The following is a 14,223-nucleotide window of genomic DNA, read 5'->3' on the forward strand; positions in this document are numbered from 1 at the left end:
ATGAATACAAATCAGCGTTTGTGCTTTTTTTATTTGATTTGATAATAAATGAAAGAAGAAGTGCAGTGTTGCTGATTAGCAGGACACACACACAGGCAGGCACACACACACAGGCACACAGGCAGGCACACACACACAGGCACACACACACACACACACATCCTTGTACTTATATCTTTGTGAGGTCTTTTACTGATGTAATACATTCCCTAGCCCCTCACCCTAAGCCTAACCATCTCAACTGACTGCCTGACCCTAACCTTGACCCTAACCCTAACCAGAACCTGATTCTAACCTTGACCCTAAAACCAAGTCTTGACCCTAAAGCGGCCCTTTGAAGAAGTGAGGACCGGCTAAAATGTTCTCACTCTGTTGGTTAAACAAGTATTATAGTCCTCAATATATAGCAGGTACAAACACACACACACACACACACACACACACACACACACACACACACACACACACACACACACACACACTCCTTGATGCAGTAAAATGTGCGCAAGGACACACAGTTGTTCCAAGCAGCTAAATTATTTTGTTATTGTGGATCTGATAAATCCTTTAATCTGCGCTTCAATGAGAACTGCTCGTCCAGATTCGACAAGTTCTTGTTTTGATGTCATTTATTCACTTCAAAACTGCGCGTGGCGGGCTGGCACCAGGAGCGCCAGAGCGCTGATCGTAACTGATGCGCCGTCTCGCACGCCTGTGCTTGGACTTGCAGGCGCCACGTGGTTTGAAAGCCTGGTGAGACGCGGTAAATGAGACACACTGCAAACAGAATCTGTAGTTAATTTTTTTTCTTTAATGTATTTTGAGGTTTTCTTTGCAAAATAATCGACATTGACAATAAATATACATTCACAATAAAAAATAGCTCCCGATTGCAAAGAAACATTCAAGTGAACTGAGCCATTATAAAATCTATGACAAGATGTAAACAACATTATTTCCCCGCTGAAGCTCCTGAGCCGAGAGTCTTGATTTTCTCTCTCCTCTGAAATCTGTAAAAGGCATGACGTCAACAGCACATTTTACGCATTGATGCGTGAGTCTCACAAGGTATGAAGCCACGTTGCACACTGGGCTCTGGTTGAGAGAGCAAGCAAACATTCTCAAATGTCTCGTGGGTTTTAATGCTTTTAGCAGTTTTAGTGCACTCGCGTGTCCAGTCAGTGTCCTTGGAAAATAGCGCGGCACCGGAGTGCGCGGCAGCGGCGGCGGCGGCGGCGGGCGCATCCTCACTCCCGCTGTCATTTCGAGCGCAGCCGGACTCTCAGTTCCAGCTGACTCACAAGGCTCCTTCCGCTTTCAAATCAGATCAGTCTGGCGCTTCCCGGTCAGTTTAGCTGATCACACACCTCTCTTTGTCTTTGCCCTGGCCGCCTCCCACAGCCTTCTCCTTGATGTACATCAGGTCGCTGTGCACGCTCGGCCGCCGGGCGCACGGCGTCACCATGCCGTAGGCTTCCCCGACGTCCTTCAGCTTCTTGTTTTTCAGGGACTTTCTGTGCAGCATGTCGCAGTACTGAACGGACACTTTCCGGTGGAGGTCGGGGCTCATTTCGTGAGGTAGTTTGGCCAAAGTAAACAGGGTCTGAAACATCTTATCCACGTTCTCGTTGCGCTTGGCGGAGATCTCGAAGTACGCGCACTTCTCGTCCCCGGCCACCAGCTGCTCGATCTCCTCCTGCTGCACCTCCCGGTAGAACTCTCGGTCGCCCTTGTTCCCACAGATGACCAGAGGCACGTCGATGTTCTCTTTGATCTTGTTCTTCAGGCATGACTTGGTCTCGTAAATCTGCCGCTTCAGCCGCTGCACCTCCTGGAAGGAGTCTCGGTTGTCCAGACTGAAGACCAGGATGAAAACGTCACCTGAGAGGAGAGAAGAACAGCGAGATTAGTTTGGAGTTCAACATGCACAATTAAGCTGGGCTCTGCAGGTGTAGCGAGGCGCGGATGCGCCCTGCAGTCGTGCGTAAAAGACGCGCGGCTGTAACGGAGAGACTCCGGTGCTGACAAGTACCTGTGAGGATGGAGAGCCTCCTCATGGCGGGGAACGGGTGGTTGCCTGATGTATCCAGTATGTCCAGCTGGTAAACGTCTCCCTTTATGCTGTACAGTTTCCTGTGAAAGTCCTCGATAGTCGGCGTGTACTGCTCGTCGAACCTCCCGTTCAGGAACCGGGACACGATGGCTGTTTTCCCAACTTTGGTGGATCCCAAAATCACCATCCTGTAGCAGTTCTTAGCCGGGATGTCAAACTCGCTCTCAGGCGGCGACATTTTCTTGATCATGGTTCGAGGCTGGTGCGCGGACTGCGTATCCCGTGCTGGGTGAAGGAGCTGAGTTCAGCCTCGGTGTCTCTCGTGAGTGTCTGCCTGGACAGGAGGATGGAGCGGCCTATTTAAAGGCGCGCGGACCCCTCCTCCTCAGCTGCGTCATAGCTCAGTCAGAAGCGCCTGGTGTTCCGCGGACTGCGGCGCAGAAGCGGACCAAACTCCCACTGTTGCGTCAGTCGAGCTGCTGTTTCGAGCGAAAGCAGGAAGAGAAGCGAGGAGAGCCAAGCATAATCCCTGAGAATTGATGCTTGTAATCCCTGAGAACTGATGCTTGTAATCCCTGAGAATTGATGCTTGTAATCCCTGAGAATTGATGCTTGACCGGGGTACCAAGGAACAGCACCACGTTCATTCAGCGCATGGTTAAAAACAACAACTTTGACTTGTTCCTTGACTTGAGCAAGTATGAAGCAGGACGGGAGTTTATTATCATATCAAATCATAAAATGAATCATGAAGCTGCGCGTGACAAAGCTGCAGGTTCAGTTCACAGTCACTGGGCTCGTCCAGGTGACGGGACCTGTCCATCCGTGTCAGCAGCACGTGCATTTACCAAAGAGACCAAAAGGGGGCACTACAGCTACAACCTGGGTCAGGTACACGAAATGAATTTCGTGTATGTCTGTCTGTCTGTGTGTGTACATGCACCTTTTCTGATACAAACACTTACCTCATCAGGACCTCTCGTCCACATGTGGAACAAAGTCTAGTCCTGAATTGAAGTTCGGGTTTAGGTTGGCCAGGTTTGGCCAAGGGTTCTCAAACATTTTTTTTTTTTTTTTTTTTGGAAATCACAGGCCCACTGGAACATTTTGTAACAGGTCAAAGGTCAGGAGCGATGGGACCAAACTGCACCCGCATAAGTGGCCATTGAGAATTGATACACGCCTTCAGGAGCAGAGTAACAGTACTGTTACCAGCAGTAGCAGGAGTGCAGACACACCATTCTGACATCGTGGTTTTTGATATTAGAGGGGATGTAACATTTTACATCATCTTTGATTTTCTGACAAACCCATTCAAACAATCGTGGTGTGTTTTGTGGAAACCTGTATTACAGGTGACTCCTGGAGTCAGTAGAGGATCGCGTGCAGGCGAGGCGCCTCGGCAGCGCCACAATATTTCATTTCAAATGTTATTCTGATACACGGTGAGCCGTAAACGAAAAGTTCCTTCCAGCAGCCAGAAAACTGCAGTAGGCCACAGTGAGACGACTTCAGCTCAGTGTAGTTTATTTACACAAATCATGTAAAATACAAGTACAATGACACAAGACACAAGTCAGTAGAGTTTGTGACATAGGACAGACCTTGATGGGCAACCTGAGAGCGTGAGAATAGAAGCCCAGACACTCAAACACATGTTTACGGTGTTTTAAGAACACAATATGTGAATAATGCAGCGACATTAGCAGCCTAAGATCTGTGTTCGATTCATCTCAGGGCCTAACGGCACGAGAAGGGCTGTCATTTATTCCATCAGTCCAGATGAAGGAAGTGCCTATGATGAGATGTAGTGCAACAAAATAAACAATCACAGACACACAGGATAGTGAATAGTTGTGTGATGGCTCAACAAGGATAGCTGCATGAACAATGTGTGTGTGTGTGTGTGTGTGTGTGTGTGTGTGTGTGTGTGTGTGTGTGTGTGTGTGTGTGTGTTATGTTGACGGCAACAGCAGCAGCAGCAGCAGATTGAAACTGGGTCTGGTTCACCACAGCCCCAAAAAAGAATGTGAAGAACTCTGAATCATCGCTAATCTCGACCAACAGATATTTTCAGTGTCACTGGATAGTAAATGAATCACCATCTCTGCGTTCAAGTGTGCAGGGCTGCGCCCCATCGTGCCTGCGTGAAGAGGGAACTGCGATGTTTGGTGAGGAGGATCAAACCAGTGTGTGAGTGTAAAACAACCAGGCGCCACTAATGCTGGTCCTCTGGTAGGCAGATGAGCAACACACTCACCCAGCAGCCAACAGAAACATTTGTCAGAAAGTCGTGACGTATGTCACATTTTACGTGTTGTTTATGTAAACAAGCTTTCGTTTATCGCTCATTTGATTATCAGGGATTCCTGATTCTATCAGCACATCATCTGAATCAGCAGATATTGATCTCTTTTTTTGATATCCAGTTTTGCTCAAGTCTTTCCTTCTTTGCTCGTCATGGAGGCAGAGCAATAAATTCATGATTTATGGGCTTTTGTAAGTGTTTTGGAAATTTAAAAAAAAAAAAAAAACCTTTTTCAAATTCACAGTGTTTACATGCCTTTTTCAGCATGGAGAAAATGTAAATATCATATAAGCATGGTTGTTTATTTATTTATTTATTTTTTTAAATTTTCTTTTACAAAATGCTGCTGCAGGTGAACAGGAACCCATCATTGAGAACTGAACCACTGGCCATCCTCCCATCCTAGAATTAGAAGCTGGTTAAATCACATGTCTGTACCCCCTCAAGGTCCTTGAGGTGCGCTGAGCAGCATCTTGTTGCCCTGAAAACGAGGCTAAAACTACACGTGACTGCACCTTTTCAGGAGAGAGAGAGAGAGAGAGAGAGAGAGAGAGCGAGAGATGATGAGGATGAAGGAAGAAGCTCTGCACGTTTGGGACGAGCTCCAAGTCCCAGTGAACTTGAGCTCTGCAGCGTCTCTTGACATGATTAAATTCATGCTAAATTTAGAGAGCAGAGACTCCCTTTTTATGTGCAGTGAGACGCATTTAATGGACAGACAGGAAATACAGCAGGATGGTTATTTTTAACTCATCACTCATGATTTTTATTGTGTAAAATTAAAGTCTTTGCAAGTGAGTCAGGTACTGACAGGGAGGTTTTGGAGTCAGAACCTCAAGATTCCCAGGCGCTTCACTAGTTACAATAATGCAAACAAGTAAGAACACAAAGTCCAGATCCCACAACAGCCTTTTAGGATAAGTTGACAAATTACCCTCACTGCTTTAAAAATGAAGCTTTTCAATTTATAAATAGAGTTTAACGAGGCATCTGATTTAATAAAAGAGTAAATCAGTGCGAGCTGCAATCATATCATCATCGTAATCAGCCGGTGCAAACACTCCACACTGATTGTCATGATCTTCATGAATTTCTGCAAAGATTCAAGACGGAGCCTCAGGCAGCCCTCAAAAAGAATGTGGCGAGTGTGTTGGCCTTAAGGGCCTGCGCCATCCACAGGCCCTTGAGCCTTTCAAGTGTGCACTGATCGCCGAGCGTATCGTGGAGGCTCTGGTGAACACATGAAAGGGTTTGCATCGCTGGATGGCAACGCTCTGCCTGCTGAAAGCTTGTGTCGGTTGAATATTCTTCTGTCCCGCGGCGTCCTGCTCAGATGAACAAACTGGTCACTGGTTGTTGAAGATCCACGCTAACCCTGTGTGTCCCATGACTCTGCCACCTGTGTGTGCAAGAGGAATCATGTGTTTTTTCTGTATATGAGAGAATATGTGCTGTATGAAAACAACACAATGAAGATGCAATCAAGACGCTTCAACATTGGGATGAAGACAGGAGAAACATTTTGTTCTCTGCCGTACAGAACAATTCTTTCCGCTTTATTAAAAACATAATAGCAAGGCCACAAGTTGATTTCTCTCCGGTGAGGGGAGGCACAGCTGTCACGAAGAAGTACGTGAAAAACTCCAGCACCTGTTGACAAATGGAAGTAACACTCTGTACTTCACCACACCCCGCAAGACCCACGTCCAATACAGCTAACGAGTAATGAGCCTTTTGTAGGTCCTGAAGCTTTAGAGCTCCACAACTTGGGATTTTTGAGACTGAGCCGGAGCAGAAGCACATCTGCTGCCTGAACGGCTCCTGGCACAGGAGACAAAAGCTGATGGTTGGATTTGTTTCTAGCACACAAGATTACTGCTACGCTCCGGGCGCTCCTAACGGTGTCATTCAGAATTCAGAGAAAAGCTCGCATTTGTCTGTCCTGTTTTCACTTTTTTTTTCATGGATGCCAATCCGGCAAAAGGTCTCCCTGCTCGTCAGAACATGAAATTGACATCAAAGCACCAAGTTTTACAGTTCCTTTATTCTTTAGCTCATCCTTTCTGAGGCACAGTGGTGCTCATTGAGGCTGAGGTCAATCAAAGTAGACATAAAAATCAGCAAGTTCTATTTGTATTTCAAGGGTAAATACACACACACACACACACACACACTCAACCGCCCGCCCCACACACACACATTGCTTTTGTTGTTATTTGAAATTTTGATTTTGTAAGACAGAAACACTTTCAGCTTTGTATGACTCTTTTATTACATAAAATATGAAATATCCCATCAAATGCGTGACTAGCCAGCGTGAAAGTGTCATGTGTGCATGCTGGAAGATCTGAATACAACAGTGTTGAAGGCAAATATCGACAGGTGTGGGACTCTTGAGCCGGGGTTGGAACTCTTCAACGGCCTGTTCTGCTCTGAAAGACGCCGCAGAGCAAATACAACCACAATGACATAAGAAAAACCAAAACTAATGAAATAACACAACTGGAAGCTATGAAACAACACATGGGATACAAATATGGAATGTTCACAGCATCGCATGTGATTCGTTCCCATCTTGTGAGCGCTGACATCCGTCCTCCTTCTGTTACATGCATTTATACATTTATCTGGAGCTAATGTGAGTCTTGTGTCGTCATGGTTACAGCCCTCTCAGTAGAAGTACTTCCAGGTAGATTCCCTGCTGAGATGTGGCAGAGAGACAGTAACACAGCAGCAATAAGACGATAAATTTCCCACCTACTCCCTTGCCTAGTCCAACTGCAGCTGCTGCAACCTTTCATTTACGCATTGCTGACATCGGAAATGTGAGACTTTCCTGTACAACTTTCCTGCAACTGAAAGATGGATATTTGTTCCCTCATGACATGTTTTTTATTCTGACTGATAGTGGGTGTGTCTGCACAGACGTGTAGTTTAGCAGCTTTAAAACAAGGGTTTCTTTCCTATCAAGACTCGGATGACAATATCAGTACCGCTTTTATGTCAAGTAGGGAGTGACAGTACGAAACTGTAAGCTGGAAAGTAACCGGCTTGATGAAAAGCGCTGCCTCAGACAAACCCCGAACTGTGTGAATCTTTACGCAAGGATGTGACGAGTGGTCTGGTGAGACTTACAGGTGGTGTGTATCCGTTCCAGCGCGTCTGTGCTGAACTGAGGCTGCAGGCTACGCAGAGGGAGCGCCTCTCTACAGATGTAACCGCATGTCGTGGTGACACGGCTTCATAGCGTCACATCTCCGTCTCCTCCTCTAGTCTGAGATCTTCCCAGCGTTGCAGTTATTTCAGTAAATTTTACTGCTACACTAAATTTTCTTGGCTCCAACTTCAAAACAATTTGTTTGGTATCAGCCGCCATGGTTTGAGGTGCAGGAGGAAGCTTCATGTAGGGTGTCAGCAAGTGTTTCGGTGTTGTAAATGCAGTGACATGCCAGCCAGCGAACGCAACAGAGACTTAATGTAGAGTCTGTCGGTGTGACCTCCTGCTGCTAGCATGTATGCTAAGCTACGCTTAACATCTTCTCACTCCAACTTCTATCACACAGAATTGTAAGAATTGGTATCAATCTTTCTCACTCTCAAAAAGAACAAGAATACACTTATTTTCCAAAATAAATCAGATATTCCATCAACTTTAACAGTCGGGCAGAACATGCTATGAAACAGCATCCACATGAGAAAGATGTGAGCCAACTCAAAAGTGGAGCTTGTAGAACTTCTTATAAATACTGCGGTTGGATCCATACTGGGGGTGGCTTAATATTCCAGGTTTGTCACACATTCAGCGGTTGAGAAGGGAATCCTCAGGAGGCATCCGGAGGGAGGCCATCATTCACGTTTCCCCTGACTCCTCTCCTGATAGATCTGCTCAGTGAACGGTCTGTAAATAGAGCAGAACAAACATATAATGGGACAATAAATCAGAGATTGGAAGACTGTACCACTCTGTACCAGGACCCTGCATGTGTTCGCTCAGCCATGAGCCAGCCTGAGCATATGTGCTTATATGACAGGACAGCTTAGGGCTCCTCATGTTTCACCACTGCGGTGCTCACAAATGCAAACAGCTCAGGCGCTCAGAGTGACCGAAGGCCTCACGGAGACAAATATTTGAGGGGAGCAGAAGATTAAGATGGGAATTCAGAGCTGCTGTCAGGGGGAACTGTGACTTGAATGTGATTGACAAGCAGGCTCTGAAAAAGTAACTAAACTGAAGCAAAAAAAAAAAAAAAAAGAAAAAAAAAAGTACACCAGAAAGGTTTGGAGTCCCATTAAGCTTCTTCTGGCAATTTAAAGATAGATTCAAAAAACTAAAATCAGTCTTTAAAGCTAGCGTTCAGCAACACATCTGAATTTGTAGCTGAAGCATTTACGAGCCAAGAGATCTGATGTCGAAGCCCTCCAGGCATCACGTACAGTCAGAGTGGTTCCTGGATCTCAGGGCTTTGTCCAGTTCCGGCCCTGTACCAGGCAACCACCAGCAGGTCTCCTTGAGACAAAGGAGACCACTGACCATCTACGGGAGAACACAATGGTGCTGAGCGTTCATGAGGGCAAATGAAATATAGCACATATCACAGTGTGTGCATGTTAAATCTGGCACCAGCCTTTTTCTTTTTTTTTTTAATTCCCTGTTATGAGCAAAATGACTCGATCAAAGCTGCTGGAAATGACCAGGGTGACTGCGAGGAGTCATGCGTGCCACCTTCACTGTACAGCACTCCTCATCCCACTGAGGCAAGTCTAAGATTTCCTTTTCAATACCAACATGACTTTTCAATTCACCGCTGGGAGATCGAGGCCATCCTGAAAGATGCTGCCACACAAAGGAGTCTGAATCATTTCCTGAAGCCACTGGGTGAGTTATGTAGCAGCATATTGGATGTAAATAAATCCCTGTAACCTTGAGAGGCTTGACTAGGTAGAAAGTGGACAAACATTTGGCTCATCAGATATAAATCGTTGCCTTGAGGTTTGCAAACACAAGTGTGTTTCTTTGTGCAGTGGTTGTGTGCATCTGCATGTAGGTCAGTCGTGTTGTAGCTGAATTATCTGGTATTTTTCCTTTTCACTCGTTTGTCTTGCTGCTAATCTACAGGTCAACACTTTCTAGAGCGTACAAACCCGCCAAACGGTACAATGTATTTAGGTGTCTGTGTGTGTATGTATGTTGTTATGTCAGTTCAGTCATAAAATGTTACACAGGTATCAAATACACACGCACGCACCGGCACACACACACAGAATGTGTAGGCGTACTGAGCAGCTGCTTCCACGCTGAGCTCTGCCTCATTGATGACTGTCTTATGCAGTAGCAGCATTTTTTTTGTGTCTCTCTGTGTGTATTTGTGTGTGTGTGTGCGTGTCTGCGTGGACAGATGTCCAGAACCAGGTCACTCATAACTGTTTTTTAGGACTGACTTCATTTCCATTATGGAGGAGCAAGAAGGGGAGGATGCGAGGAAAGAGGAACCCACCAGCAAGCGTTTTGATGGGCACGTCAGAGACAATGACTTCTTCACCTCCTTCCACACCAATGTTTTTTCTGCTTTCTTAATTAAGTAAACAGAGCGAACCACTGTCCCATCCTGGTGGGCGTCAGGGTTGTAACAAGCAACAGTTTGAAGCACCGTGTTAACAACTAGGCCACAGCAGAGCCGTCTGTCATTTTTTTGACTCTCAATGTGCATTAAGGAAACAAAACGGAACATCTGCTCTGAGGAGAAGCGATGGATAAAGCTGTGACGGCAGGAGCTGTGAGGAACAAATCAGGTCAGCTGAGTAGCGTCTGGGAAGACGTTTAATGGGTATAACATTTTGAAGCTGATCCAAAACGCAGCTGTTGAAAGCCAAATCAAACCCTGCCCAAGAGATGTGTGAATCTAGGAGTTCATCTAATGTGGAGTTCCACAGGGAAGCATTTGGAGTGCCGTAATGTTTCACGTGAACAATTTTCCTCTGCTAAAACTCTAAGTGGCTGAAATGGACAAATGGCAAATACAAGACAAGTCAGTGTATTTTAAGGTGTGTTTTGGCAATGAGCAGGACCCAAGACTTACCCCTCAAATTTTATTGCAACCTTGTAAGCCACGGCTACTATGGCGGTCAGGATAAGACCAACAGGACTGGTGCCACTGGAGACACAAAGAAAAAAACAACAACATAAAAGGACAACTTTGAGTAACCATTTTCTTTAGCCAGTCCATTTGATACCAACATTTAATGATTCACAGAACATTGGAATGAAGACAGCATCATATGAGATGGAATTAAAATCAGTCAATATAATATTTTCTCACAAAAACATCAATAAATATCTGATATGTCTCCAAGATCTGGACTGACGCAAATAATTACTTTCCTCATAGCCAGAAAGGAAAGAGGAATTAAAACTGAGGTAACTGTCTTTCTGATTTATCCAGCTGGGGTGTATCATCTCTGTGGGGAGCAAAAGACAGACATGGCACACAGTGACCCACATATTCCTGATCAGAAAGTGGCCCACTGACACATATTCGTTTATCCAGGGGCAAAGAAATACCTTGTACAAGCACAAGGACACACATGCAGGATCAAGATGAGAATCTCTCTCGTGGAGCAGCAGAGTGACGAACAAAACACAGAATAAACAAATCTGAATTCACTGTAAAGACGCGTCACAGACGGCAATTAAAGGGCAACACTTTGGTTGAGCCTACATTTTGACATTTCAACTAATGGTAAATCCAAAGGCTTCAATTCGAGTTTACAGTAATACATGGCTTTCGTGTTTTTCTCGTCATGATGTGACGTCACATATTTCCATATTCTTCAGTCAGTCATTCTCCTCTGATCAGCACTGGCATGTCTCAGTAACCGCCTTCGGGATGTAAACGTTGTTGTCATCTAATGGAGGGTAGGTGAGTGCAGGGGCGTCAGTTTCTATCTATTCACCAACAAAATCAGCTGACAGTACAACGGGAGTGTGCGTCAATTCGGCCTTGGGCAAATTTCTTATATTTTGCATGGAAATAAAAGCTACGGCAACATCTGAGCATGAGGTTCTTACGCAATGGAAACTTTCAGGACTCTGGTAACAACGTACTTCAGATATGAGTCGAAATCACTAACTATTGTTGGCAGAAAATAAATACAATTAGTATATTTCACAAAAAGAATAGCGAAGCTACTGCTTTATGTATTGTACTCTACACGTATTTTTCTGGATGTACGATATTGGTGTCCTGTATTAATCTCTATTTTATGCACCTCTGCCTTTGAGTGCTCCAAACGTACTGTGTGTGTCAATGGACAGTTCAAAATTAGCTTAGATGGCTGAACTGGTATATTTGCAGAAATGTTCGTATCCATTGTTCCTGTAATTTTAAACTGTATGAATAAATAAACCGCGCGCACCTCCAGCTGTAGGTTGTTAAATAGCGAATGTGATGAGGGAGAAAAGCACGATCCCAAATTCCATCAGGCGCGGTTGCTAACCCTAAAGCAGTGAGTCTCAAACTGAGCTCCCTCTAGTGGTATGTGGAGGAATCCCGGAAATATTTGTTTAAAATGAAACAAGTCAAAAACTTTCAGAACAAAGAAGACTATCAAGACAGTGACTGAGTGTGCACTGCTATGAGAGGGCAGGTTTCTAGCTCTCTGCTGGGCTGCTGATTTAACACGTTTCTCCATCACACTGGAGGAGGACACTGATATCAAAGGCTCTTATTTTCATATTCGTCACATAATTCAGTGTGTTTCATTAGTGATCAATATATCAGTATATTCAAGCAACTGGCAAAAAGGGGATCTTTTCACTGTAACCACAGAGTTGACCAGACTGACCCATACTTAGCTTATGAGTCTTAACGGTTTGGATGAGAATAACTTGCTTCTGATTCCTTCTGCTCTCATTTCTTCCTGATTTGACAGTCTCTTGTCGCTCAGTGAAATATTGTCATGTCCCATTAACACGTCACAACTTCATTTCTAACATGAGAAATGGTGCTCGTCCCAGACGCCATTCAAATTGGGTGACTGTGCCAACAAGCTCAGGGACTGTGCTTTTCCAGATATGCTCTCGCAGTCATCCTTCATGGTGCCATGAATGAGAAACGAAGCTGTAAAGAATACAGAATTGGACCTCACCACCAGATGAAGCATGGAACCTTGAAAGGAGCATTTCTGCTCCAGACAGGCAGCAAGCCAGGGCCGCAAGGTCCTCATGCGAGGCCTCATATGTCAGCGGGACGTTACCAGTGCGTCACTAATGGCAGCACAACAGGCCAGTTCCTGACACAGAGGTATTTCAAGAGGTAATGGTGACACGTCTGCAGGAACTCACTACGGACAAGCGGGTGCACGGGGTCATTGCATCAGTGAAGCACTGTCTGCAAGGTCTGCTACCCGCTGCTATCAGACTTGGGCTAACGTCAGAGGTTTGGAAACGAGCAACAGGATTTGTTGAATTTTGTTCAGTACTTTTGAGAATAACATGTTTCCATTCAGCTTTGAATTGTTGTATTTTTGCAGATAAGAAATGAAACAATTGATTATTAAAGGCAGGAAAACCCTCAGAGTAGTCAGTTAATTCATGTGTAAGGGTGAACACTTTCAGTTCATCTGTTAATAATCCCTTGAAATTTAAAAATGCATTTTTCTCCATTTTGTTCTCGTGATTAATACGCCATGTATCTTTTCCTACTCACCAAATATATTTCTGTCAAAATCAAAGGCTTTTCACTCCTGGAAAAAACATTTAAACGATGACTCATCCTGCCCTCCCTCTTCTACCACGATGCACGAGCTCTAAAGCTCCAGCCACCAAGTCGCTCAGCTACGGGCGAGAAGTGGGGTTCAGCCTGGACAGGTCGCCAGTCACGCCTACGGTCAATTTAGAGTCTGGATTAACCTGGTCCCTCTTGATGTCTTTGGACTGTGGAGGAAGCTGGAGTACCAGAGAGAACCCAGCAGGAACAGGGAGAACAAGGAGACTCACACAGAAAGACCCCGTGCTGCAGCCAGGACTCGAACCTGGAACCTTCTTGCTGTGAGGCCACAGTGCCGACCACTGCACCACCGTGCCGCCAAGATACAATCCCTGAAACATTTTGCTTTGCATCAAGTTCAGCGTGTCGACAGTAGGCACATCACCCAGAGAGTCTCATTTACTGGCTTCAGTGATTCTGACACCAGCATGAGTCAGCACACTTGCCAATGGTGTAATCTCAACAAACCACTTTTCCCACAATGCAAATCTCCATAATAGGGAATGACATAAATAAATGTGAGCAAAGATTGGCTGGAACATCATCGCCATTGATTGGCGGACAGATCTGGCACTGAATGCCTCCATCTCGTCTCAGTCAGTCTTGTTCAGGGTGTTAAAGAAGGCCACAGCAGGAGTGATGTGTAGCACAAACGTGTTGCCATGGTTGAACGCACAGACCCTGATCTTACAATACTGTCTGCTGAGCTCATGAATGTTTCCACGTCTGCACGCTGTTTTCTCTGCACGCAAATGTGCATCTGCCCTCACAGACACATTACATGTAACATACATGTTCTTTTTATAGTGGTGGAATCAATACAGAGACGCTGCTCTGCTGGACGCTGTGTATTCACATGCTGCAATGATGTGATCAAAGTGCAGCGTCTCATTTTTGTTTGTCTGTGTTAAAACCATCATCTTTTTTGATAAGAATATAATAATAGTTCAAATAAAAACAATCAGTCTCATACCTCTTTCAAACCACTGTTGGCCACATTATTTTTCATCTTATATAAATTGTATTTCATTCATTTACAAAAGAAACACAGACAATATGATGAAATGAATGAAAAGGAGCAGAAAGAAGAAAATCTT

The 14,223-nt window shown here is 45.0% G+C and overlaps 2 protein-coding genes across 2 annotated transcripts in view; both read right to left on the reverse strand.

The window, feature by feature from the left end:
• Nucleotides 1–791: 791 nt before the first annotated feature.
• rasd1 (RAS, dexamethasone-induced 1) lies at nucleotides 792–2,373 on the reverse strand. The gene is made up of 2 exons (XM_086195369.1): nucleotides 2,033–2,373; nucleotides 792–1,881 (listed from the first exon to the last, which is right to left on the reverse strand). Exons 1-2 carry the CDS (start codon nucleotides 2,301–2,303, stop codon nucleotides 1,352–1,354), a joined length of 801 nt encoding a protein of 266 aa, XP_086051495.1. The 5' UTR covers nucleotides 2,304–2,373; the 3' UTR covers nucleotides 792–1,351.
• Nucleotides 2,374–6,462: 4,089 nt separating this feature from the next.
• pemt (phosphatidylethanolamine N-methyltransferase) overlaps nucleotides 6,463–14,223 on the reverse strand; it is an 81,173-nt gene continuing 73,412 nt past the window's right edge. Inside the window, exons 6-7 of the mRNA XM_086195954.1 lie at nucleotides 10,439–10,513; nucleotides 6,463–8,259 (exon numbers count right to left, since the gene is read on the reverse strand). Of these exons, the coding sequence (XP_086052080.1) occupies nucleotides 8,208–8,259; nucleotides 10,439–10,513 (127 nt within the window). The 3' untranslated portion in view covers nucleotides 6,463–8,207. The remainder of the gene's footprint in view (nucleotides 8,260–10,438; nucleotides 10,514–14,223) is intronic.

The sequence above is a fragment of the Aulostomus chinensis genome, chromosome 23 (assembly GCF_037954235.1).
Source record: "Aulostomus chinensis isolate RoL2024-O1b breed Wild chromosome 23, RoL_Achi_v1.0, whole genome shotgun sequence".
Classification (NCBI taxonomy): domain Eukaryota; kingdom Metazoa; phylum Chordata; class Actinopteri; order Syngnathiformes; family Aulostomidae; genus Aulostomus; species Aulostomus chinensis.

Coding starts and splice junctions, on each gene's coding strand:
- rasd1 (XM_086195369.1), bottom strand. CDS start 2,303: ATGATCAAGAAAATGTCGCCGCCTGAGAGCGAGTTTGACATCCCGGCT. Junction 1,882..2,032: donor GAGGCTCTCCATCCTCACAG/GTACTTGTCAGC, acceptor CTCTCCTCTCAG/GTGACGTTTTCATCCTGGTC.